The sequence below is a fragment of the Rhea pennata genome, chromosome 1 (genome assembly GCF_028389875.1).
Source record: "Rhea pennata isolate bPtePen1 chromosome 1, bPtePen1.pri, whole genome shotgun sequence".
In the NCBI taxonomy this organism is placed as follows: Eukaryota; Metazoa; Chordata; class Aves; order Rheiformes; family Rheidae; genus Rhea; species Rhea pennata.
Window position 1 is genome coordinate 15,135,361 of NC_084663.1, and position 27,419 is coordinate 15,162,779.

Sequence of the window (27,419 nt, forward strand, 5' to 3'; positions counted from 1 at the left end):
AGTATTTCATCCTGGTCTGTGAAGAGAACACCTCATTTGCCAGAGCTCTGAAAGCGACACTGCATTTGCAGATCTGGAACTTACTAGATTCTTTTCATAAAGCTTCGTAACTAAGATGATTGCAGTCAATGGTCTTTTAATGACTGTCTTCTTGAATGTGGCTCAGGTCTGTTGATGGAGTCAGCAAGGAGCAGTGCTCTGACAAGCAAACAACGTGACGGTGTTTAGAAACTCCCTTAGAGACACAGGTCCTTTGTTTGGTTTCTCACTCAACAACATGATAAAGAGGAAGAATTTAGGTGGAGCTGATGTAAACTAGAGGAAACATATCATGATCTTCCTTCAGTTTGCATCCTGGGGACATGCAGGACAGGATCATAAGGACAATGAAGAACATGCTCCTTTTCTTCATTTTGGTGCAAGTAATATCTGGTAAGAACATGATTTCATTACGCTGCTAAACTTAGAGCACTGTTGGCTGTTATACTTTCTCTTGGGAGCTTGATAATGCATATTTAGGGATGAGACACGGATGGAAAAAATCAAATAATTATTTTCTTACTGAAATAGATTTGAGTTCTGTGGTTACAGCAGTATAATGAAGAAGAGAATTTGCTCCCTCCCTAAGACATTTTACTTGATGAGGCACTTCAGTGTTCAATAGCCTCTACTGAGTACGGCAATGTTGGGAAGAGAGGTCAGTTCTCCAAGAAACCATGTCTAGTATTAATACTCTACCATTCTCCTTTCAAGTATCAATGACATTAGTATTTGATAAAGTAAAACAAACACACAGAAAACCATTTGTGGAGAGTATTAGTAAAGAACTACCATTATCTTTGCTCAGTGTAAAAACCTGGAAGGTTTGCCAATAGGAATATGTATATGTTAGTAACTTAAAATAGCTCTTCAAACTGCAGTCTGTGCGTGGCACTTGGAGCATTTCATACTGCTTGTAGGGTCACATTGCTTTCAAGACATTGAAAGAGTTCTGCCCGCGTCATGAACCTCTCAATATTTTGTGTTATTTCCTGATACCCCCAAATTGTGATCAGGAGACCGCATATGAACCTCAGCTTTCCTGGGAAAATAGTGTCCTTCTAACCTGTATGACTGCAGAGAGAGAAAAACTTGACATGACTCAAGCATGCTGTAAAGACTGACAAATCACAGCCAAATAAGACTTATGTATCTACATTTTTCAAAGTCAATCGCACAATTTCTTTGTCTTGGGCTCCTGATTTGTTAATGTTTGGAGTTGATAATTCTGATAAATAGTGCATTAAATTGCTTTGAGGATGTTTAGTGCTCTGAAGTAAGGAAGTAACCAAGGACTTGTGAGTATAGATTTCTGTAAAATCATTTGGAGGAAGAAGTATTGAAAATTTTGGTTAAAACATAATGAGCGAGGAGTACAAATTTATGATTTAGAAAGAAAAATCCTGAATAAACAGCCAAAGAAAACTCTAGAGATTTTCTGAAAATAATAATTCTTTACTTTCTGCAGCCATTTGAAAAATGTTTTAAATTATTTCATTGATTTTTAAGTGATTTTTATTAATAAATTGTGGCTTGCTGAGAGAACAGGATTCATCGGGTACTGTCAACAGGATATTACGTTGAAAGTTCAGAGCCTTTTGTGGAAATATATCCCCAGAAGCTCCTCTTGGCTCAATCTGATTTTCATGGGTGATTTTTGTTGATGATGTTTTCCAGAATCTTTAAGAATATTGATAAAAGCATAGTTCTTCACTGGCTCCTGCTTCCACTGACATAAATCAGTCACGACTGCTGAAATCAGTCCTATGGAGGATTGAATGGGACCTGTTCAGATTTGCCTCCCTGTAAGGATGGTTCCCATCTCACAGTCTCCCACATCCCAGCCTGTACCCCATGCACTAGCAGGCCACCTCTGAAGACCCCTTTTCACACATGCCAGAGTCAATCCATCCAGCTATGCCTGGAGTATGGTGTCATGGGGGCCCCAATGCAGCGGTGGAGAAGGTCTTGGGCAAGGCTGCAGCTCTGCCAGTTACTGAAGAGACTAAGAGTCTCTCCAGAGGCAAAATCTCCCTCTGAAGCCTAGTATGGCTGGTTACACAACCAGGACCCCCATGATCTCCCCTTCTCCTCCTCATATTCAGTGTGTGAAGTCTTGCTGACTGTGAGAGAAGGACCTTGAGGAGCTGTTTGGTGGAGTTGCACTATTGTAAGAATTGTTCCTGGAAACCTTGGGAGGACCAGTGCTTCCTGGGGTGGGATGGAGGAAGAAGTGGACCATGGGACTCTACGTTTTGTCTCATTGACTCATCTACTCTTAACTTGTTTTGCTGTCTGACGAAACCAGGGCACTGGGATCCAAGCTCTTCTATGGGGAGCAATTTTGGAATCCACCAATAGCAATCGTGTCTGTCATACAAAGGCCATATGTGATCTCTCCCTAAAATGCTCCAAAATTTTACTAAAGATGCAGGAAAACAAGTTCTTGGAGAATTTGGAGAAAAAGTCACCAAGGCCTCTTCAAATATGACTGAAAAGCATTGGGACTGAACTCTCTCTCTGCAGATTAAAGATTCTGCTACTGTTGGAGGGATGGCAGATAGGGATTATCTCTTTGGTAGCTGATGTGCATGAGAAGAGAAAGAGGGAAGCTGATCTGTCCCACTGCCCAGAAGTGCTAGAAAGGAACAGATTGGCGTTACACCCCTGAACTGAAGGCTGAGCATCCTGGACATCCAGATGAAAACGTGCTGCAGCTCTAGTGGCCTCACTCTGGTTCCAGCAGCAGCTTTTTACCTTGAGGCTGCCCAGCAAATATGAAGACTCCTGTTACTTCTGCTACAGGAATTGGTGGTGTTATGAACAGCCTAGCCAGTCCCTTGAGTGTCTGTCTCAGTCCTGGCTCACAGTGTGTAGGAAGTTTTACTAAGCACAGCCAGCTCTCTTGGCAAGTATTTTGGACAAGCTGGCAAAGCCCCACAAGCAATGTACAACACTCAGTCATGTCGTATTCTCATACTGAGGTACGTTGCCAGTTTAGGGATGTGAGATTACTAAAATGTTGTCTCAGGACATGCCCTAAAAGCTCTCCTGATTTACATTTTCTAGGCACGCTTCACAAGGTAAAGCACTGCTGGCCATTTTTAAAATAACAAACTCCCCCAAAATAAACATCAGAGCAAGCAGAGATTTAGTCTCACGGAGTCCAGAGGACTGACCGAGTATCAAGGAGCTCCTGCAAGGCCACTGGCTGCCACAGGGCCCTGTGCTACTTCCAGGCACTTTTGAACCATGCATGGCTTCTGCTGGCCTGTACCTACTCCAGGGAAGGGGTTGCTCTTCTTCCAAGCTCACAGCAGAAGATGCAATGGCTCAAACCCCCGAACTATTACTAACTCACTACTCATGAACCAGGCACACACATAGCCATGCTGAAAGGAATAAGAGGGAAAATGGAGGAAATGGGCTCTGCAGATGGCATGATTCATAAGAATGATCACTTCTTTAGCCACCCCAACCTGTGGGATTCAAGGTGCCTTTTGAGGTGACTAGGGCATAGCAACAGTAATTAGCACCATGGGGTGAAATGGAGTAATAGAAACATATTGTGTTTCTCTGACTACATGAGGGCCTATCTGAAGGCAAACAAGACAGTAACAATACTTGGCCCTTTGGCGTCAACCACCGTGGATGACAGTAGCACAGGACTGAATCAGTCCTATGAAAAACTTGATTCCTTTGCCATTGGCACTGGATTTACTGGAGTGTGATGCCACCACCGTTCATAAGAAAAGGGAGAAGCAGGTCATTTGGTGCTCATTGATGGTAGCTCTGTGCTGCTGATGGAAGCTGTGTGTTTTTACTAGCCTAAGATTCCCAGAGGTAATTTTACATTCATTTTCATCTAGCAGGAAGAAGAATCCAGCTGTTTAGGGGATTACCTGCAACAAGCACTGTGGAAGAAAATGCACCAGCTGGTGTTTCAGTTCATACCTTTAATATAACTGTTTCACCAGTGTCTTCTGAAGGTGTTACAATACATCCTACCATAATAAATTCAAGTCCACTTACAAGAGCTTTTGATATTACACCCATAGGAGGTCTTGCATACAGGGTGAGTTTTATGTTTAGTTTGAGCAATGTTCCATCATGTATGCTGATGTTTCCTCGTTTATTGAGAACGGATGGCACACAGTGACTCATCTTTTAATCAGAAAAGAATTGCAAAAGCAGAGCGTGGTAGCATTTGGACATGCTGTAATAGATACAACAAATGAGTAGCACTAGTGATTACAATTTTTAATTGTGTCTGGGCACAAAACACTGATCATCATAATTCCATTTGTTCTGTGGTAGAAAATGTGATTTTTCTGGAAAATCTGAGGTGGAGAAGGACATATTCTGATTCTGCTTTGGCGGCTTGTCCATAATGTTTCAACTTAATTTCTAGGAAGTAATCATGAATTTTAAGCGCATTGGTAAAGCCACACACAGCTCCTGTTTGGCCACTCTCATCTGGAGCTGGAATAGATTTGTTTCACTTCCAAAATAGAGAGAGCTGAGTTCAGAGCTTAGATCAAAGCCACATTTAGGTCTGCGTGAGGGTTGTGATACACGAGGAAGTGATCATGACGTAACAAGCTACCACACTTCCACACGCTGCCATCTATTTCTATCCATTTGTGTGCTCTTCTCCTATGGCAAGTGCAAAACCTTTTCTATTAGCTCAGGCTCTTTCCATTGCATTGAGCATTCACACGTGGTAACATGCCACCCTGTCGTAACTTGCTCCTGTGTCTGAGCCTGAACAGTGACACTGAAGAGTGTCACTAGAAGCTACTGCTAGACACTGGGTAGTGTCTTAAAAAATTAATTTGAATCAATTCCCCTGGGTGTTCCCAAGAAAATTCTGGTTTCCACAGCTCTGCTATAGGCCCCTTCTTGCTCTCTCTTTGCTGCTATTTCAGGAAGAACATTTGAGGGGAAGTAGAACTGTGACGCCAGCGGGGTTGTGGCTCATTGGTACAACGTCCCCAGTGGGAGGCAGATGCCCGTGCTCCATGCTCCTGCCTCCCAGCAGATTACCAAAACTCTGCTGTGCCTGCTCATCCATTTCGTTAGCTGCTTTCTGAAGCAGCTCAGTGAAATAACCTTGGTCAGAAAAGTCTCCAAATTTTTTTTTTCACTTGACAAGCATAGGAACTTGGCTGGACAAACACTTGACCCAGCTCAGCTGAAAGGATATAACAAGTAGATCAGGATGGAGAAGTTAAACCAGCTTTGCTGCTAGAGAATTTGTAGTGTGGAACTCCCTTCCAGGTTGTATTTTGACATTTTGAATCAACGCTATCCCTTCTGCTGCAAAACACTGCCCTCTACACCACCTTTTCTCTAGCTGCTTGTTCCTCTCCTATGCCTTCTCTGGGCTGTGCATCACAAATGTTCATGTTGCTGCTTGATGAATGTGACTGAAACATTAATCTGGAGGAAAAAGAACATGAAAATAGACAGAAAGTAGCTCCTTGAATGAATATGAAAATGATTTCAGCCAAGAAAGCTGTAGACTGGAGACTATTTTTTCCAAAATATCAGCTTATCTTCACTTCAGACCACAGCCCCGTTATCAGAATGGCCTGTTGGGACTTTGAGTGGGGACTTGCCTGAACTGTGGCTGTTCTCAGCATTTCCTAACTTGCTCAAAGGGCTGGAAGGAAAAGATCAGCCCAGTGCAGCTCTGTCTTGAAAAACTCATAATGAAAGCTACATACAGCTTCTGTGAATTAGCAGCTGAGGGAATATATTCAATTCATAAGGCAGGGATAAATCCTCGTGAGTGTGCTTAGTTCATTTATTTGATGAGCATTGTTACTTTTAATTATTTATGCTATTTTGTAGCAGATCAGTGCTACATTTTGTCAAAGTATTGTGATCCAGTAATGAGATGCCTCAGTTTTATCTATTGCCATTAAATCTTGCTATGTTATAGAAAAGGACAGTTTTTTCATATATGAAATGATGGGAACTGCAGATCAGCAAAGTATCTGTTAGCACAGGTTCTTCTGTGTTTCCTAAGGCTATTTTTTTTCCTGTGTCAAGAGGCCTAGGAAATCTCACATTTCTGGGATTTCTGAGAAAGCCGTAGTCACCTTACTTTCATTTCGAGAGTCCTGTGCGGAGAAGATACATTGAATGTGTGACCACTTCCTGCTGTCTGAAGCTGCCTTGATACTGCTGCTGATGCAGCTCTGCCTCTGCTGCCTGGGAGCAAAGGTGGGAGCAGGGACTAGTGAGCCTCCAACCTCCAGTGCAGCGGAGCAGACACAGGAGCATAGTGACCTTCACATCAGGTGGAATAGATAATTATAGGGTGACTTTAGACTCCCTTTGATGAAGTCTGCAGTTCCTTCAAGTGCTTGCAGTGCTGCCTTTACAAGTAAGCATGGCTCCTGCCTGGACGTAAGGTAGGCTATGGCCCATTCCCACAGAAAGAGAGAATCTGGATTCATGTCTTCACTTGCAAGGTCTCTACAAAGGAGGGTGGAAGACATGATTTAAACAGTCTGGCTGTAGTTACAACACCAGTGAAAATACTTGGCTGTGAATTGGAGGAGTAGTCTCCAGAGCACGTTGTTTCTGCTAAGAATCAGAGAGTTTCTCATTCTGAATTCATTGTACCTGCTTACTACATTTAGTTCTCCAGTAAACATTCATTTTGGAGAGTAACCTTCTCCACTGGTGTCGCAAGCTTTTGTAGGAGGTTTTTCTGAGTTAAAGTCACTTTTACAGGCAGCTTCTATTTGCACAATATAGGACAGGAAGAGATGATCCAGGTAATAGTGGTTGTCTCTTGGGGTATTGCAACAGAAAGATCCACCGGGTGCCAGAAATTACACACCAGAAATCAAAAGAAGAGCATGACCTAGCTCACTCTCCTCTACCCGTCTGCATTAATCAGCTCTGTTTTGGCTTCTGTCTGCTAATTCTGCTGACACCACTTTTGCATTTGTTCTCTGGCCATGACATCACAGCTAAAATCAAGGATTTATTTCACCATTCCCCTTCTATACCCTCTGCAGACTCCTCTGTTCTGTGCTGTGGGGAATTCCCTCATGTGCTCCCTGGCACACAGGCTGTCGTAAGCCCCAGAGCTGCCTCCTCTCCAGCCCCAAGACACCCTGATATTGCAGTTCAAGCTTCAGAATTTTTTTGCTCACGGCAGTTTTAACCGCTGCCTTTTCCTTTCCAGCCCAAGAACAGGAAGGGCTGATTTCTTTATAAGTTGCAGCAGTGGGTTCATGGCATGCAACTTCCAGCATCCTGACATTGCTCTGGACTCATCCTAAATCCCAACTGCCCCTACACTCCTTAGGACAAGAAAAAGGCCTTGTCTCCACGCTCCTGGCTCTCCCTGAAACCGTGAAGCTCTCCTTGTGCCCAGCGGGTCTCTCTCCTGGTTTGCAGTCTCATAACAGCTCTGCTGGAGCTTGGTGAGGAAGGTCAGTACTTGGAGCAGGTCAGCACCAGACGTAGCTCTGCCCTCAAGGGCAAAGGCCTGTCTGTGAGGGAGCACAGCTCTTTTTAGGCTTTTTCCTTCTCGAAGTACTCCTTACACAAAAGATCCCTAAGTCAGTCCACAGGGCACAACATTTTGGTATTTCTAATCTCTTTTTCTGCCATTTCTGCCCTTGACAGGGACTGTGCCTGCAAATAGAGGATGCTCTACAGTGCTGCTCACTGAAGGAAGTTGTCCATTTACATGTATTCGCCCATAGAGGCTATAACTTGTATCTGTTGCATAGTGTACTAATAATAATTTATTGCATTTCAGGTTGTTACCACTGGAAACCCTGTCCTAAATTACGAAACTATGCCAAAGAGCTTTGATTTACAGATTTTTGTTGAAGATGCAAGTGGGAGAACTGACCTTAACACACTGACTGTCCAAGTACAAGATAAAAACGAACCTCCTGTATTTCAAGGAAATATGGCAATTCAGAGTAAGATAATGGTGGTATTTGAAAAGAACAACACTTGAAAAGATGATATCTGAGATAAAATGTAACTGTGCACAGTGCCTGTAGTTAAGTAGCCTAAACATTTTCCCTGATGAAAAGGACGGAGAGATAGGATGTTGTTGTTATCACAGCATTATTTTCAGCTAAAATTCTGAATACTTGATCGCTGGCAATGCCCTATTAATTTTGCTGAAGCATTGACCAAAAATTATTTAGCAGTTTTCAAGCATTTGAAGAGTTAAAGAGGAACTGTTATTCATACTAATAAATATTTATGTTCTTTTTTGGATGAGATGAGGTGCCCTACAGGTATGTATTAGCAACTTGAAGATTAGTAGGGATATAACCATCTAAGCATGCATACATGTTTCAGTATTGGTTTGGAGAACCAAGATAGATTTAAAGTGTATGTTATGCATGCGCAATAATTTTTTGGGGGGAAACAGTAAAAATAAAGCTCTGCCAATGTTTTGCATAATGCAGTTGCCATAGCTGTATATTGCATTTGCCCCTGCATATGAGGAATTAAGTGGAAATCAATTTGAAAAGTGAGATCTCATAGGCTGTGATTTATGATGGCGCAAATGGAAAGAGTTCAGGGAAGGTGCAGCGGCGAAGAGGCTCCAGCAGCTTTAGGAGCGAGGCTGAAGTGTCAAACCCTGGCGGGCATCAGTGCCAGGGTTGCAGGCTGTACAGCAGAGAATACGGGGGACCACACTGTCAAAAGAAAGAATAGCAAATAATTGCCTTGCTCTCTGAGCAATCTTACCTTGTTCTTTTTCTACTGAGAGGGTCCTGAAAAAATTGTGGCATGAAGTAACAGAGTATAATGACGTATTTATTACCTTTTCACATACAGATAGAACAGTTTAGGTAACGAGTAAAAATATATTCCTATTACTTAAGAGGTATTCAGACCAGTCCTGAAGTCTTTGCTAATATTCTAACAGCACTGTACAGGATAGCATTCACTGTTCAGAACAAAAATTATTTTCTATCTAAAAATGAGGAACTGTGACGGGTTCATGGCAGCGCTCAGAACTGGCTGCTGAAGTTTCCCATAGGCCCGGCTCAGGGCTGCGGCTCGTCGCCCCGGGGGGGCCGGCAGCGCAGAGCGGCTGCAGGCTTGATCGGGGCCCCTGGAGCCCTGCGCGGCTGCTGCGGCTCGGCGCGGCCCTCCTGCGATGCAGCCCGGCTAACCGAGGCGCATCGCTGTTCCCGCTCGCGTACAGCACGTGGTTTGTAAAGCAAATTAGCCTCCCCGAGGGAAGAGGCTGTGTCACCTTCTCCGTGTAGCTGGTGTCTTGCATATCATGGGTGCCGCTGGAATCTAGTAATAATTAAATGTGACACTTCAGGGGATCGGCACAGCATGAAACACCCTCCACGCGGGAGCTTGTTTCAAACAAATGCACCAGTTTAACTCTCAGCTAGAGCTGCCACAAAACTGGTGAGCGCACATGTCTGAGCTGTCTGACTGTACGGCTTTAGTCAACAGCCCCAGCTACAATTAGACACTAATTGCGCATTCGTTGGTTATTAAAAAGCATCTCCCTCTCATTAAACTTTATATTCGTAGCGTTGTCCTCTGGGAATCCTCATTCCCGTGCTCTGGGTTTCCCGCTGCTCGGATGAGAAGCAGCGCTCGGCGGGGGTCACGCTGGAAACGCGTAGTGCAGAGACACGGGGCGCAGCAGACACGCAAGGGCGCCGAGAGGATAGCGTGACCCGGAGAGCCGCCTGCCGGTCTGCGGGTCGCCGGGCCCGGCCAGCGCTCACGCTGCCGGCGACGGCCCAGGCGCGCGGGAAGCCCCGGCAGCCTGGAAGAAACACGCGCTGCGCTGAGTTAGCACCCCTCGCCAGGCGGCGTTTCAAGTTACCACAGACCGTTACTATTTATTTACCTTGCGGACGTAAGGGAAGAGCAGGACTGAGGAAGAAAGGTGCTGGGCTCTCCTGGCAGAGCCGGGGTGGACGGGGAAAGGGGGCTGGCGGGGGCCGCCTTCGCCCCACGCCATCCCACGGCGGAGAGGCGTAGGTGGGCCGCACGCACTCGTCCGCCCCACGCCGCCCGGGCGGCTGCAGGAGGCTGCGCGCGGCGGCCGGCCTCTGCCTCGACGGCGCCGTGCGTGTTGCAGCCGTCAGGGACGGCGCCCGTTCGGGCCGCTTGCTTTTTGCCTTTCGAGTACCCGTGCTCCTTCCCGTGGCGGTTTGGGGATCACCCCTGCGAAGTGAGAACCGCCTCAGGCAGTAACGCTCCTGCACGGCTTCGCTGTATCAGCGTTTGCCGCCGCGCTCCTCGCTCTTAGCCGATGACCTGACCGTGTTTCTGTCCACGCAGCCGTGACGATCTATATCTTGGAAGGAAGCAGAACGCCGCCCGGGTTTATTTACCAAGTCGAAGCAGCTGATCCTGAAAATGCCCAACTCAAAGTAAGTTGTATGAAAGAAAAAAAAAAGAGAGATAATGTAATCCTTTGTATCTGCAAAGCTAATAGCCAGCAGCTTTCAACGATGAATGTCCTTATCAGGAACACAGAAAAAGGTTTAGTCAGTTAGAAAGGAGCATTTTCAATAATAAATTAAGAAAACCAAGCCTCAACAGTTGGACACAAATTACATTTTAAGTTCTCATCACCCCGGGATTAAGGGACAGTGAAGGCAGTTTGATGTAGCTGATTGGAGATTAAGTAGCAATTGGCTCTCTTTTTTTGAAAATAGCTTCCCAGACATTTTTGACAGGAGCACGACCAAAACTAAAAGCAATTTTGAATCTTCTGTGTTGCAATGACCATTCTTTCAAATGAGACAGGAGAGAAACTGCTTACAAGGCAACTGAATCTCAGCTTTGTGGCAATCCTAGAGCAAGCTGTGACCACTAGTCAAGAAAATGCGTTAGCTGATCTGAAAATATTCTTGATAGGAGGAAAATTTTCTGGAAAGTAACAACTTGTTTACAGAAAGGACAAAAGTAACTGCACTTACCTAAGAATTATTTTGTAGCTTGGCTTTGTGGGCTGGTATGTTTTAAAGCCCTCATGTTCAGGAGCAGAATCTGAACATACTGCTTCAAGGTGGAGCTCTGTTTGGGAGAGCAATTACCTTGGAGACCTTACTTAGGCCTTGCCCGGTCCAAGCACCAAGCAGCGCGGCCTGGGGCTCGGTAGGAAGGAAGCAGAGGCCCAGGGACGCAGCGCTGCTTCGTTACCGAGAGCCAGTTACACCGCACTTGCAATCTTTAATGAATCTCAGACGTCGTAAGGAGCTGAAAACATAGAAATGCTGGACAACAGGTAAAATAATGTTCTGTAGAGGGAATTTAGACTGATGGCAAAAAGTTGTTAAAAGAACTGTGATCACACAGCTGCTTTTTAACAGTTTCAGTTGAATGCGTCACTGCGGGAGGCAAGTGGCTTCGCTCGGATCTCCTCCTTGTCCCACCCCCCCAAGAAGTCTCACACTAGACAAGTTGCTTCACTTGACAGATCCGCTCAGTTGATCTTGCAGGTTTCTTAGCCGTGCGGTGGATGCCGGACACTCGAGACTTCACGAGTATAACTAGCACCCGCGCTAGCGAGGGTCCCGTGGGGGCTGGGGGACCCCAGGCGGGTCCGGGGACGCAGCGAGCGCCCGGGGATTGCCCTCCCGCCGCCCAAGACACCCCCAAACCACTCTGCCCCCTCCCGGGTGCCCCGGAGCTGCCCCCGTCCTCCCCGGCGGGAGCCCTGCTCCGCCGCTGCTCACCGCCCGCGGGTGAAATTCTCATCGCGGAGATTTTCTCAGTCTGCGCTGCGACAAATCCTGCGCTATAACCCGGCCCGTTCTCCAGGCAAGAGGATACAAAGGTTAATTCACAGCTCTCTTAATTTCAGTACTCACTGGCCCCTGCGTCAGTGCCGTTCGCAGTCTTCGAAACTGGAGCTATTTTTTCTGAAAGAGAATTCGATTATGAGAAAGATCCACATAGGTGAGAATTTATTCTGTGCTTTGGTCTTTCTGTCTGCTCACTGTAGGCAGAGACAAGTGTCGTTGTGTAGCTACACAGTGATTCCTGTCTTGTTTTTTATTTAACAGTTACTTTCTAAATATAACAGTGACAGATCCAGAAGGACTCCACTCTACTAAAACAGTGAATATAAATATCATTAACACCAACGATGAAAGACCTTACTTTACCACGTGAGTGAAAAACTTCCATTTTATTCCAAATGCAGCTGTTTTCCCAGCTTTACTGCTTTGGCACCAGTGGCAAGGTACGATGTAAGGGTGAACTAATACAACAACAAAGAACTACCAAAAACAGTATTTTCATTTTCTTATGATTTGTGATGTCCTACTGGAAGGTTTTGCCATCATTTCCCTTTCTTATTCTCATTTTTATTTGTGGCAGTTGTTAATTTTCCAGGCCGAGCCTTCATGCCGAGAAAAGCCTGTGGTACTTGTTAGTATTTAGGTAGGTTAAAGCTTGGACAAGTTCAGACAATGAGGTGAATTTTACTTATATGAATACAATCATACAGAATTTACCCTTCACGCATGATGTTTATTCATGCAGAAGCGTCTAGACATAAAAAGGTCTCACTTTTGATCTGTCTTTTCCTCTTCTTCCCAGACACTTAGACTTGTAAACAATCGCAGTCATCTGTGAAACATTCCCACCTCTTACTGGGTCATAAGCAGGAAACGGCTGTGTCATAACACACAAGTCAAAAATAGCTTTTGGAGATTAATGGACTTTTAGCTGGAGCGAGGAATACAGCTGAAATTTTACAGAATGGGAAATATGCCTATGCCACCACACAGGCCATTTTGCCGGGGCAAGCACCGCGGACTGTGGTTTCTAAAGCGAGAACTCGCCAAGCTGAATTCTTAAAGAACTGACCTGATTCTGTTATTCATTCATCTTTGCCTCTTTGCATGAGACATTTAATAGGATTCAAGACTCTTTCTTACATCTCCTGATCCTGAGGATGCCCAAAGGCTTAGCTGGTCCCGTCTGTGACTATTTATGGTGGCTTCTCTCCTGTCACCTCCGCAAAGGGGGCAGGAGGCAGCGCGGCATCCAGGCCATGCCTACGAGCTTCTGGCCACATGTGTAGAGCAATCTTCTGGGGGCTTTGAGGAGCCAGAGCAAGGCACAGCTGCTGCACTGAGGCCAAGGAGCTGGACTTTGCTGGGGAAAGGCCTGCAGAATCTGATGAAAGAGGAGAATGAAATATTAGATATGAGTTTTTTTCTGCTACTTATGTAATACTTGAACTTCATGAATGAAATAATCAATAAGGAGAATAATCAATAATCAATAATGCTCCATGTTACTGTGCTGCTACAAGCAGGAAGAATCCACATCTCAATGCCAATATTTGCACATTGTGTTCTGGACTGATTATTTCCTCCAAATGTTGCCATTTTGTTTATTTATCCTTACAGTTGGAACGTTAAGGCAGTTCTTTTAATTATTTATCTACTTATTCAAGTCACTGGAAGCTGCAGTGACTTCAGCAGCCATAACATCTAAGGTGTAAGGCTCAGTTCTTATGTGGCACAAATAAGGTATGGTATTTGTTTGAATTTTCTCCCTTTTAGGAGTCAAAATTTCTAGTGACTTTATAGACCAAAAGAGAAGGTCAAACAGTTTGTAAAGGGATTGAGATTAAATTACACTCCACAAGCTGTCCTCGCTATGTGCATATATCCCCTCTCCCCTGCTAAAATGGGATCTGCACACTGGGACTATTTTCTGACACCAGTAATTATTATTGTGATGGGAGTGGGGGAAACTTGATAAGTTAGCAAACCTTCTGTATTTTCTCCTGATCAAAGCTTTCTTACCAAAATTTGAAGGGGTCTTTTTAATTGTTCGCATGGTACATGCTAGCACATCTGTTTTTGGTGTTCACAACACTGCATTGGCATTCAGCCTTTTGAAACTCTGGCTGCAAAACAAAAGGAAAACTTTTGAACTGTGGAAAACTGAGGAGAAGACAAGAAAACAAACATATGCTTCCTTCTTCATTACATGACAGTGTCTAAAATTGCTGCTTGAACCATCCTATGCAAAGGCAGTGGTAGGTTGCAGATAGATTGACAACAGGACACAGCCCAGACGTGGCTGTAGAGGAAGTGGCCCAAACTCCTGTGCAGCTGTGGTAGCACCCGCTGCTATGGGGTTGTGCTCGAAAATGTCCTGCTTCTTCACAAGAGATGCAATGTGGACAGGACAAGGACCCAGGCCAGGCCCAGGAGTCCTGCTCCTGTGAGGTGGTGAAGAGAGACTGTTCACAGGGAGGTCGGCGTGGGCTTCCCCGGGGGTCTGAGGATGTCCCTCCTCCGAATCAAACCCATCAGACCCCGTCCCACCCATATCGCCATGGGATCAGAGACAGTTGCTGAAAGAGATCTGCTGCTGTTTGTTTTGCTACTGAGTGTCTCAGGAAGGAGGAACAGGAAAACAAGGCAGGAAGAGACTTAACAGCAAGAGTGAGACAGAAAATTAATACAGTGGCTCCACAAGCTTCAAAGACTCCGTGTTTGCTTCCAGCTGGAAGTTGAGTGTTCTTACTGAGCAAACGCTATATGATTTCTCTGCTATGTGCCTTCCTCTTTCCATATGAGCTGACACAACAGCTGGAAATACTGTGTCTTCTTAATCTTAAAATTGAAAGTTGGGGCTCAGAGACATGGGATCCTCTGTTCTGGCTCCAAAATTCTTGGCTCCAAACACTACGAGCCACCCCGTGATGCTGGCTTTCAGAGGGCAATGAAGGGCACATTGCTTTCCTTGAGCTGGGAGCTGCAGACTAGTCCATGAAGTAAGGGATGGCATAGGAAGTTTAAAATGTGCAATAAGATACCATCTTGAAACACGTTTGTAATGCTTTTCTGATTGTAGAGCCCTACAACTCCCTTTGATTCCCGTGAGCAGAAATGTGTGTGTGTGTATTTCGGTAAAATAAATCAGTCTTCACTGGCACAGTTTCTGTGTGCTCACCCACGCCTGCTTTTGCAAGCGGTTCAGGTACCATAATTGCATACCTGGGTACCCACGTGAACAGGCAACTGCAATCATTATAAGCAATCCTGCATGACCGCCCGCCAGACTCTATCTGATCCATAAACCATTCACTTCATGAGGAATCTGGGAGTACTGGTGTGCCAAGCAACCACAGTAACAAACTATTTTCTCTGTATAAAATGAATCAAGAGAGTCAGGTGTCGCTGGCAGCACTGGACACCTGCATCTGGGGCTCCCTCCTGCCTCCACCTACTGCAGGGGCAACCTGAAACCTTTTCACTAATACTGTTGTCCCCCTAAAACCACCAGTATTCATTCCAAAACAATTAATTGTATTACATTTTTTTTCTCCCACAAAATGATGGAACTAGAGGAAGTGGCTTTGCAAGCTAGTGGCCCTGTAGGGAGATAGACTACATGTCTGAACACTCACCATCCCCATCTATCTTCAACTTCCACGATTCAGTGAATGTCAAATCACTTTTACTATTAAAAAATAACAGGATATTACTTGTGTGTCTGTGAAGCCATCTCTGAGCCCAGCATGGTCACAGCTTTGCTGCTACAACTGACTGCTCAGCTACATCTGTGACCAGCTGCCCTTGCAAACACGCACGTTCTTTGATAAATTTTCTTTTCTCTTGTAGAAAACAAAGAATCTACAAGATTCCGGAAGAGCAAAGCCCAGGGACTGTTGTTGCCAATATAACAGCTAAAGATCCCGATGATGAAGACTTTCCCAGCAGACTTTTCTACAGCATCCAGTCTTCCAAAAAGTATTTCTCCATAAATCCATGTAAGATGAACAAAAATGTACCTTCTGGCACCTTAAAACCAGATATCCAAGGGTTGGAAAAGAAAGCTTTTGCCTCAGTTTTAAGCTGACTTACTTTCCTCTGCGGCCACTGCTCTAAAGAGGAAATGCTCAGTACGGACGTTCTTAGGGTCCAATTCTTTGGTCGGCTGACTAGAATTCAACAAGATACCCTGAAGAAGGTAGACCAAAGGTGACTTACTGACAAATATTGTCTTACTTCTGGATGACGGTGGTTCCTTTGGCAGATGTAAGATCAGCCACCTTCTTTTTAATCTCTGAGGACTGTAGAGACTCTTTTGGGGCTCTTGCAACAGCTATTTAGTCCATAGGACACTCCTGTTGTCTTCCTCCTGCCCACATAAGCACATGTGGCTGACAGGAGTTCAGAGATGGCAGGGAAATCTGTGACATTGGAATCTCCCCTGCACAAGCAGGCATTTTCGTTGCCATCTGAGGGCAACTATTGTCCCTCCTGCACTCTTTAGATTAGCACAAAGTGGTCAGGTCACATCTCAAAGATGCCCTGTGGAGCAAGGCTGAACTCTGCCCTAGCGTTGAGACACACAGTGAGGGAGCTTCACTGCACAGGCACACTGCACTGCTTGAGCCCCTCCGCAGGCCAGCCAGTCCAAAAGAGGCAGTGCTGACATGCTGGCCCTGCTCTGCTGCTCCCCACGCTCCCTGGGTTTGCTGCTTCAGGGCTCTGAGCTTTTTACTCCAGGGCAAGTAAACCATGACTGCTCCCCACAGCTGCTCTTGCTTTAGAGTTGCTTAGCACCAGTTCTTATGGGTGTACAGGAGATATAACCGCTTTCCCAGTTCTCTGCTGAGGCTCTTGAGGGTCTCCAGAAGGTGAGACTCTAACTCGTGCTTCCTCTCTGCCTAGTGACTGGCGTGGTACAGGTGGCCAGGAGAATCGATCGAGAAGCCCTGCCACTTAACCCCAACATCTCGGTGATTGTGCGTGTGGAGGACAGGCCCAGAGGAGGTCAGGCCAGTGAAATGGAGATCATGATCATTATTGAAGATCTCAATGACAATCTGCCAGAATGCAATCCTTCTACCTTCAGGTACAGCCTTTGAGCAGCCTTGTATACCCAGCCCAGCCCAGAGCGCACCAGTCAGGGTCCCCAGCCCTGTTCAGAGGGACATTCCTCATGAGCCTTTAAGGCTTAGTGCTCACTGTAGGGGACAAAATTCAATGGGCAGAAAATATCTGTATGTCATTAGGTACTTTATTTTTCTTTCTCTTCAGGTACCAAATCCCTTAAGATATCAGAGCCATGACTTGTGTAGAGTTACTTTTCCTATCCATATGGAACAAGGCTCCTTCTTTCTCACTTTATGCTAAGCTATGGGGAATCATTCCCCACATAAAGTCTATCAGACAGTTCTGGAGCTGTATGTTAAACTTCCTGAACTTTTTTTTCTAAAACTCTTCCTGTTTATCTCCATTTTTCTTGTCTGGTGCATTCTGCAAGGTCTTCAGTGCCCAGTCCTCCTGTCTTATCTGTGCATGGTAACCTGCTCACGGACTTTGCTATGACTGTGTATGCTCTGAGACATTTGGGACAATCAGTTAGTTTTTGTTAGAAACTGTGTTAGAGGAAGACATGCCATTATCCTCATTTAATAGATGAAATGTGATGCCATAGAAAGACTGATGTCAATATTGTCCTGTTTGAAGCATTCAGGTGCCTCACAGATTTCAGGTGCACTTTAGGTAGTTTGATGGTCCTGCAGGTGAGAATCCAGAGTCTCAAGCCAAGATGTGTATCGTAACACATCAGACCTGTGCAGAGAGGGATTTCCAGTTAGTGGCTGTCTGTTTAAATTGCTTGCTCAGTGACTAATTTAAATGCTTTGCACTGAAATCACAATTTTATGGAGCAGCATTTCTTCAGAGCACTGCTTGGTTACTACAACCATGACACTAAACGCAAGAGTCTGTTTAATATCTAGTTGTTATTCAGATAATAACTTCAGCTCATATTGTGATCTGAATGAAGCAAAGAAAGATCTTCAGGGAAAAACGTGATCAGCTAATTAAAGAACTAGTCATACAGGGACTGTACAAGGAAAACAAAATCAGAGCTTAAGGATATTTCAGCTAGTTCTCCTATAGTTATTCATATGTAATTCTCTAGATTAAAAAATAAAATTGACATCTTCCCCTGGTCCCCTCCACCCCCAAATCCATCATGTGCATCACAGTGACATTGCATATGTCAACTGCAGGGCCAGAAATTCTAGTTTCAAAACACAGCATAATGGGCCACGTACTAGTTAAGGAAAAAAGTAAGCATCTCAGCAGGAAAACATTACAATATACAGAACAAGTGAATGTTTTAAGGATTTTTAAAAATACGAATTAGTAATTGAACTAGTTTTGAACATTAAGATCTTGAGGCAGCTTCTGAAATTAGGTTGAGTTCCAAGATACTGGTTTGGATCTTGCTAAATGTTTAGGTCCTTCCCATTATGCAGCGCTGCTATCCACCACAGCATATAGGTCAGATTCAGGGTTGTTTCATCAACTATTGTCTATTTAGATCTAGAATTTCACTCTGAAAGTAAAATGGAAGTCAATGTTTTGGCATGTAATATATAAACTGCTTAAGAGAAGAAATGTTAAAGAACTCTGATGGGAAACATATTTCTTTTAAACAGGGAAGAGAGAAATGAAAATACTACTGTTGGGACACTTCTTGATCTTAGAAATTTCTGTAAAGATATTGATGTTGATCCACCAAACAATCTATTTAATTTCACTGGACTATCTGGTTTTGGAAGCAATAAGTTCGCTCTGGATCCCATGTCTGGAAGACTTGTGGTCAGTCATTTATAGCTTTATGTTAGATAGTCTTATTTCAGGAGCTAACTTTTGAAATACTGTTAAGGGCATTTCTTATTTTGAATTCATTGTCTGATCAATAAAAAAGAATTAGTGTATTTCATGTCATGGTAGCATGACATGAAAAATGACTGCTTTGACTAGATGTGAACTACTTACCTTTTGACAAAATAATTTGTATGGATTTTGGAGAATTTGGTGAACTGAGAGCTGTTTTCTCCAGTTCTTAATCTAAGTGGTAGATATGACTGAAAAAAATTCCTTTTTTAGGGAGTGTGAAGCACCAATTTTGATACAAATAAGCAGAGAAGACTGATGCCATTTCATACCCATTTATTCAGGCAGACCACAGAAGATCCTTGCTATTCAGCATGAAGAACTAAAACACTTGAGAAATCCCAGACTGAGTAACTGCTTCCCAGATCGGTTGATCAGAATTGTGAAAGCACTTAGAGTGGTAAATTTTCACAAAAGCAGGATGGGATTCTGCACCTGTGCCATTTTGTGTGTCAAAATTTGGGTGCCTTATGCTGATAGCTGCTGTCATATTTGCAGTGGCCAGAACTCCTGACAGCTGTTGGACATGTGCAGGGATGGTTGTTTGGTTGATTTAAAAAGAACAGGGGGCAAATAAAGAAAAAAAGGTGCAGTTTACCCAAACTAGCAAGAACACAGGCATTCCAGCTAAAAGAAGAGTGCTACAGGATAAGCAAAGTGATTTTGGATACCTTTCTTTAATTTTTGAGCTGAGGTATTAATGTCAATGACCACTGTCCTTTTAGCTTCATCTACCGACCTACAGAACATTTTTGTAGCTGCACAGGGTATTATTATCATCACGGCATCTGTATAATGTAACAGACTGTCTGAAGTGTCATGTCCCTCCCGAATTTCCCTGTAGAGGATAAGCTGGGGCCGCGCATGCTTCAGTTCTGGAAACTCAACGTTTATAGGGCTCCTCTGGAGTGTCCAAGGGATTAGGATTAAATCTTCGTGTGAGCCACCATTCAGTAACAGCTTTTTCCTGGATAAACACTTGTGGCTGAACCCGACACCTCTGAGTCAGTCCGCAGGCATGATCTCAAGGAGTTACTCTTACTATTTTGCAATAGCAGATTCTTCTTGGGCCAACACAGGGCTCAGTAAACACCCCTTTTATTGCAAACACTTTGAATTCACCAGGTAGAAGGCTGAGACCTTTTGCTCCAAATGATACAACTTCCTGCGCTCCGGGGCACAGATATTTTCTTGGCAGAGGGAGGCACTTTTGAATTGCCAAGAGACAGAGGAGAGTGAACATGAAATTCAATGTTCTGTGATTGATTAATAGCCTATATTACTCCTATATGGCAATACTACATACCCAAGGGAGATCCCACTCACAGAATATTGAGAAAAACTAATCACCACCATGTGTATTGTGACTTTATGTAAGGAAGTATAAATACAACTGTGTTTCTTTTTAATTTAGATGACGGAAAGTATTGATTTAGAAAACCCAGCTAATCTAGGAGCTGAAGTTTTTTCTTTGACTGTCAGGGTGCAAGATATTGCCTGGCCTAACTACTCAAGCAAGTATCCCCTTTATGCTTTTGGTATTTTCCTGTGCTGTAACAGCATGGAGAGAGAAGAATGCCATACTTATTTTGAAAACATGCATGAGAAATTTTCACAGTCATACATAACTCTGATTTAATCTTCTGTTGTATTTCCAGATATCATCTACATTTACATCAGGATAAAGCCAGTGAATGAATTTTTTCCAGTCTTCAGTAGTTTATCATATGAATTTAATGTTTCAGAAATTACTAAAGGTACAGTAAGTAGCACCTACATGATAGCAAAAAATGATGTCATATTGAAAGTACATTTTTGCTTGAAATATATTTTTATTTAATTGAATGAGGAGAATGGCTCAAAGTCCCAGTTTGATTGGGGTTGCACTGTGCAGCCACCTTGTACACCTAAATAGACAGGACTGGCAGCGACTCCAATGGTACAGATGGAAGCTGAGACACAGACAAATCCAGCAAGTTGCACAAGAAATGTGTGACAGAACCAGGAACTGAACTTGGATTTCTTGTTTTAGATTGTCTTTCTGCTCTTGGTAAATTAGCTTTTTGAAAGGATTGCAATGATGTAAAGAAGCCACTATAGACGGTGGTGCAGATGAGCGAAGACCCCCTTGGCTAAGGCCTTTGCCATCTCCGGTGAGTCCTGCATCTCATGACTTTGTAGAGTGGTGCAGCAGCTTCTCACCTCCTCAGCGAGTGTCCTGCGCCTGGTGGGACTGGCCCGCTCTGTGCTGCGCTGCTCAGTGCTTGGAGGAGCTTGGCACATGTGAGGCATCTTCCTCAGCTTCAGCCTCTTGCTGTGGTCTCTCCCTCACACAATCTAACACAATAAACACAGGCCTTCTGTCCCAGGACCTGACTTACTGTTTTTTAGGGATTTTTTTTTCTGTTGACTGAGAAAAAAATTAGAGGTCTTCAGATATGAAAATGCCAAATGATACTCATTCTGGGCTTCCTAGGATCATAGAAAACTGAAGGTGGAAGGGATCTCTGGAGGTCTTGAATCCAGCACCTACTCAGAGTGGAGTTAGTTTCAAAGTTAGACTAAGTTGTTCAGAGCCTCATCCAATTAGTTTTGAAAATCTTGAAAGATGGAGACTCCACAGCCTCTCTGAGCTCCTGTCACACTTCAGCAACCCTCATCCAGACAATTTTTTCTTTGTATCCATGCTTGGAAGCTTCCATGTTGCAGCTTCTTCCTAGTTGCAGCTTCTTCCTAGTTATCCTTTCACTGTCCAGTTCTGAGATGAGTCTGTCTCTGTCTTCTCTACTACCACCTTTCAGTGGAGGGCAGCAATCAAAGCCCCCCTGCCCTTGCCTTCCCTTCTCCAGGCTGAACAACCCTGCTCAAGCAGCCACTCCTCCTGCAGCCTGTGCTTCTGGCTCCTTGCCATCTTGGTGGGCCTCCACTGGCCTTTCTCCAGTTTGTTGATTCTCATACTGGTCACAGTTTTGTGAGTGCTGAGGAGAGAACAACCACTACTCGTGATGTACTGGAAATGCTCCTGTTAATACCACCTAGTATGTGGTTTCCATCGTCCAAGGGCGAAGTGCTGGTTAAGGCGTTGTCCACCAGGACTGCCTGCCTGCTAAGTCACTCCCCTACCTGCACTGAGGCATCCTGAATATCCCCAGGCCATAAGGATGTAGATAGGGTTAATTCAGTGTCTACAGAGATGGGTGTGCGCAGTCCCATCTTAGTCCTCCCAGTGTACAGCGCTACCATCCGTAGCTTGCTTTCTAAATCCTCCCTATGAAGGTAATTCCAGCTGCCTTTTAAACATCTTGGAAGGAAGAGAGGCAACTGCATTTCAAGGTGAACAAAAAGAGAGAATCTTGTTCCTCCTACCCAAGCTAGCGTTTGGCCTCCATAGAGCAGCAACTAGTGCAAGTCAGTGCAGGGCTCCTGGGGTGGCCCTCATTGTCAAAGCACTTCTGTTGTGGTTCTCTACAGACTCCTTGCGTTTTGGCATTTATTGCTAACAGGCAAGCCTATACATGGAAGAGCTGTAACAGAGCATGATAACCTAGTATTTCTCACACCTTTGCTTTACATTTTTTGGGTGGGAAACACTAAAACAAATGTTTAGTTACAGTTTCATCAAGCTTTGGTATGAATAAGTACTCTCTATTTCCTTTTTTTATACATGGAAGAGCTGTAACAGAGCATGATAACCTAGTATTTCTCACACCTTTGCTTTACATTTTTTGGGTGGGAAACACTAAAACAAATGTTTAGTTACAGTTTCATCAAGCTTTGGTATGAATAAGTACTCTCTATTTCCTTTTTTTTTAAGTTCAAAATGTTAATAAAATATGGATTTTCTTCCTTTCAGCTGGATCCAGTATTGGAAAAGTGAATGTCAAAGACAAAGATTGGCCACCCAGTGTCATCACTTATTCCATTGTAGCTGGAGGGGGTACCAGGGATTACACAAATATATTCTGGATCAACCCAGCTGAGGGAGATGTGAAGATCTTGGCTAGATTAGACTATGAAACCACTCAGAGATACCTTTTCACAGTACAGGCCTCAGACCAAGAGAAGACTGCAACAGTATCTGTGAGTAAACCCACTGGACTTCTCCCTCTTCATCTACATTTTTCTTTCTTCTTCCTGACAAGAACAGTAAGACATTGGGCAAAGCACTTTGGTGTGTATAAGGCAAGTTCACCCCTGCACAGGGCTGTATGTATCAGATGAAAGAGATGGTATTCATTTAGTCTTATTTCTTAAAAAAGGATTGAAGCAATATTTTATTTTTTTAACTCTGTGTTTTTTGTCTTTCAGACTTTTTTATTTTATCTGGACAGTAAGATTGTTTTCTGTGTCCTAGACAACTTAAGGTATTCTCTATGGCTACACATAAGCCAGAAAATAGAACAAGGACAGGTCCTTGAGGACAAGTAGCACAGCCTAATTGCTTCTATGCTTAGCACCAAGTCTTTTCTGGACCTCAGATAGTGCTCCTGTGGCCATCAAGCATACTTACAATTTTCGTGTGTGCCCTTTTTTTCACATCAAAGTACCTGTGGTAATGTGGGGACTGTGTTGCAGCCCACTAGAATTGTGTTTTCATGATGCGAGACAGAGGGAATGTGCTGCATACGTGAGGTATGGGCTGAGGGCCTGCGCAGTTTGTTAGGATAATATCCAAGGGGCCCAGGCTGAGACAACCTTGTCCGTGATCTCTAATGGGGCTGAGGCCCTGACACGTGCCATCCCCTGGCAGAGACCTAGCTTTGCCCAGACAGTGCTATCTGGCATGAGCCAAGAGTGTGCCAGGGTCCATGGTACCATTAAGCAGTATGGTTGTGCTCAAGCTTCCTCCCTCAAATTATTTTATTTAGGATAGGTGGTGTATCCACAAAGGCATTTGCAGTCCTTCTCTTCCAAGAATCACAGGCTTCTTCACATACTACTGGTTCATATCTCCTCTGTGAGGACTGCCTTGCATTTGGTTTTTGCCAAATACATCTGTTGGATGGGATACAGGAATTAGGCTTACTTTTTTATTCAAACAACCATCCACTGAGAAGCTGAGAGAGAAATACTTTATCTCCTTATCTCTTGTCATGTTTTAAGGTGATGATTATCTGTTTTCTGAGTTTATCTGTTGGTGTATTAAAGATCAACAAACATTAGAGGATAAAGCTTGTGAGAGGGGGAGCCTCCTTCTCTCAGGTGGCTAATACCAGCTGGCATTAAGCATAGCTGGCTCCAGCTATTGTGCCTCCACCTTGCAGAAGGCTATTACCAGCATTTCTTTCTCACTCAGAAGGGTCAATCTATAAGGAGTGTTCCTTCTTTCCATGGATCACACTCTGAATTATTACTAATGACTGCGAAGCAATTTGAGATCTTTGAAAGGAAGCTTAATGAATACGTTCTACTATTATTATTTCTCATTCTTACTATGACACACTTCAGGTAATTCAAATCAGCAGACAAATCAGAAAAAAAATTATAACATGATTCGGGTTAAGGAACCTGTTCCCAAAGGAGTACTGATTGCAATATGAAGAGAAGGTCAAACAATCATCAACGTTTTCTAGTAGAAACCAGGTTGGAAGGGAGTTTCATTGCTCTTCAACAGCTGTTTGTCAAAAGAATGAAAAGGACAAAGCCAAACAGCTTCTGAAACCGATTCAATTCTGTCTTAGCACAGTGAAGGTGTTTCAGCTGGTTATTGCTCTTTTCTTTCAGGTAACTGTCAATGTTTTGGAAGTAAATGATGAAGAACCAGTTTGTTCACCCAATTTCTACTCATTTCAAATCCCAGTTAGCTTAGCTGTTGGGACTAATATTAATGGCTTCAGGATTGTATGTCAAGATCGTGATTCTGATCCCAGGTCCTTCCGTTACTTCATTAATGAAGGTACTGTATCACAGTGTTTAAGCTTGGAGCAGCACAAAAATTCTTGAATTCTGAGGGCTTGCTTGCATTTGTAAACAAAAGTCTGGCACAGTTTATGTGCTGCTTTTCATGGAGAGCTCATGATGATCCCCAGTTTTCTCATATCATTATTTTGTCTCGCTCAAAGTTGGCTGCTGCTGCTATCACCCAAAACCATGCCCTTGCAGGTTTGGGTTGCCCACCACATTAGTTAATTGACAATTAAGTGCAAAATTGACCTGGACTTCTGTGGAATGAGCGGGAATGACGTGCAGGGTCAAATTTCACTTCTAGTTGCAGCTGAGTAAATCTGGAGAAATTTGTGATGATTTCTGTTACTCTGCATCTCTCACCTATTCAAAACCTCTGTGCAAACCTGTATGTCCCTATTCCATGCTGTATGCATTAAATCCCATTGTAAGAACACGTATTTCAACTCAGTGATCAACTGCACTCACTCAGAAAAATGCAAAGGCAGGAGATGACATTCAGCTTCACAAAACAGGGAATGTACTCTCTTAGGGGAATTTCTTTTTTTGTTCCTGAGATGATCACTGAGAAGGGGTAGATTGTTCAGGGGCCAGTAAAGAGCTGTGAGCAAAAGAAGAGAGAACTTCTGTCTTATTCCAGCGCCTTAGTGCTGCAGAGGAGCTCTGCCTCAGTGTTGCTTACCCGCAAACCCACAGAAAGGCTGTGTTTAGATCAGTAAATCAGGGTCAGGCCACAGGCCTCAGTACTGATCCCCACTGCTGAAGAGTTAAGTTTGGCTGCTGGTGTGATTTAGGTCTATGCCAAGCAGCATGTTTCCAAAGACAGCTCAGACATTACTGAGGGATCTGGGACCTTGCCTGGCAGAGGCTGTGTGTGGGTCCTCTGCTGCAAAGATTAAGGGGGTTTGGCTGCACGATGTGCAGCTGGCCTTTGAGCCAGAGACCATTTGCTGGCCCACTTCATGTTGTAGCATAGACATGGTCCTCTAAGCCCCTTCAGCTTCAATTCTGGAGCTCTCCAGGGCAACAAGAGCAAAAACAAAAGCACAAGCATACATACATAGGTGTGATCTCTTGTGCATGTGGTCTGCTTGCCGCAGACCTACAGTCCAAGACACTCACAGATCTCCTGAGATCAAGACAGATAAGTTTACTTGCACCCAGCTACGGGGACAGAAAAGAAGTGGATTGTGGTCCTAGACACACAGAGCTCCACTTTCTGGTCCACATAGCATCTCACAGTGCAGACAAAGTCCTGGTCTGATTTGTAGATGAATATTCCCACTGCAGAAAATTAAAACCCCTCATTTATTAGCTATCTTGTGAGGGATTTGCTAAAGGCTTCACAGAGAGAGTGCATTCTGGGTAGAAGAAGCAGCCATGGAGAGTTGCTGGAGATGGACCTCTGGTGATGCTGGAGGTGCCCATGTGACCCAGAGGGTAGCCCCAAGAACATCTCGACTGTGGGAAAGTCCCTGCAGCACCATAGGGACCTTGTTGTGGCTCAGTGCTGCTCTTTCTTGAGTGCCCTCCAGGCTATAAGGCCAGCTCATGTGGGTGACATCAGGGTCTCCTGTTGTGCACCCTACAGGACTAAACCATTTCCATGGCTGCATCTTAGCTGTGTGGCCCTGGATAACGTCTTATTCCATATTTTAATGGTTTTATGACCATATTATTTTATATAGTAGTCAAGAAGATCAAGCCATTCTTGCCAATGATATTTCACCACATGGTGTAAAGTGATCCATAACAAGTTGTCAACAGAAATTGATCTTTTTACTTGTTTCAGGCATGTATTTTAATGTGGAATTGTTTTTCTCTTTTCTTCCTTCTGTTGATGTCAATTTGTTTTTTTGCTACCACTTGCAGGCAATGTGAACAATCATTTCACCTTTTCACCAAGTGCTGGCTCCAACACGTCTCAGTTGATTCTTGCATCTAGGTTTGACTATGACAGTGGTTTTGATACAAATTGGATTTACAGACTCCGTGTCTATATAACAGATGACAATTTGCTGTCTGCCAGGGACAAAACTACAGACTTGATTAAAACTGGAACAGTTACTTTAAGCATCAGAGTTATCCCAAACCCAACTACAGTCATTACCACTACGGTAAGTTCACTGAACTTTATATCTAATATGCTTTTCTTTCATGGGCTAATCTCCATGGGAGCTGAGAAAAGGGGGTAGACATATGCAAAAGGAAAACAAAAAGACTGTAGTGTGTCCACTGGGAAGTGCTGAGCCCTGTGTTTTTACACTAACGCCAATGGTGGTTAATATGTTCACTGTTGTGAAGGATTGGTCCCACGTACAGACTTTTAACATATGTTTTATTTTAGTTTTTAAAACAAAAAAGGCAAATATTCAAAGGGCAGGCACTGTGCCATTACCATGTAACTGGAAAGTTAAAGGTTTTGGAAGCTGTATTGGTAAGGACAGAGTAAGGGTTAACCTTTGCCTGGAACATTAAAATGACCTCGTGCATTTTACAGAATCTCTTTTTTATTCTTACCTGGTCACTACTTTGGCTGCCTTGCAATTCTACTTGTTTCTTCGGAGTGGGACACAAATTAATCTGTAGCTACCAAGGTCAAAATAGGCAACAACAAGAACAACAGGAAATCCTCATCATTTGGACGGGACATTTTTCCATCATTGAGGTCACCCTAACATAAAACTTTGACGTGCCTGCCAGGAATTGAAGTAGCTCTGCACATCCTCAGGCTGTTGCTGAGGTTTGAGATGGGCG

At 43.9% G+C, this 27,419-nt stretch overlaps 1 protein-coding gene across 1 annotated transcript in view; it reads left to right on the top strand.

The window, feature by feature from the left end:
• The first annotated feature begins 362 nt into the window (after positions 1-362).
• The window catches only part of CDHR3 (cadherin related family member 3), a 37,389-nt gene continuing 10,332 nt past the window's right edge, over positions 363-27,419 (top strand). Inside the window, exons 1-14 of the mRNA XM_062598834.1 lie at positions 363-432; positions 3,912-4,114; positions 7,829-7,997; positions 10,357-10,448; positions 11,888-11,982; positions 12,090-12,194; positions 15,678-15,826; positions 16,734-16,917; positions 18,518-18,680; positions 20,173-20,272; positions 20,417-20,515; positions 22,612-22,838; positions 24,483-24,654; positions 26,535-26,779. Coding sequence (XP_062454818.1) covers positions 363-432; positions 3,912-4,114; positions 7,829-7,997; positions 10,357-10,448; positions 11,888-11,982; positions 12,090-12,194; positions 15,678-15,826; positions 16,734-16,917; positions 18,518-18,680; positions 20,173-20,272; positions 20,417-20,515; positions 22,612-22,838; positions 24,483-24,654; positions 26,535-26,779 — 2,073 coding nt within the window. The remainder of the gene's footprint in view (positions 433-3,911; positions 4,115-7,828; positions 7,998-10,356; positions 10,449-11,887; positions 11,983-12,089; positions 12,195-15,677; positions 15,827-16,733; positions 16,918-18,517; positions 18,681-20,172; positions 20,273-20,416; positions 20,516-22,611; positions 22,839-24,482; positions 24,655-26,534; positions 26,780-27,419) is intronic.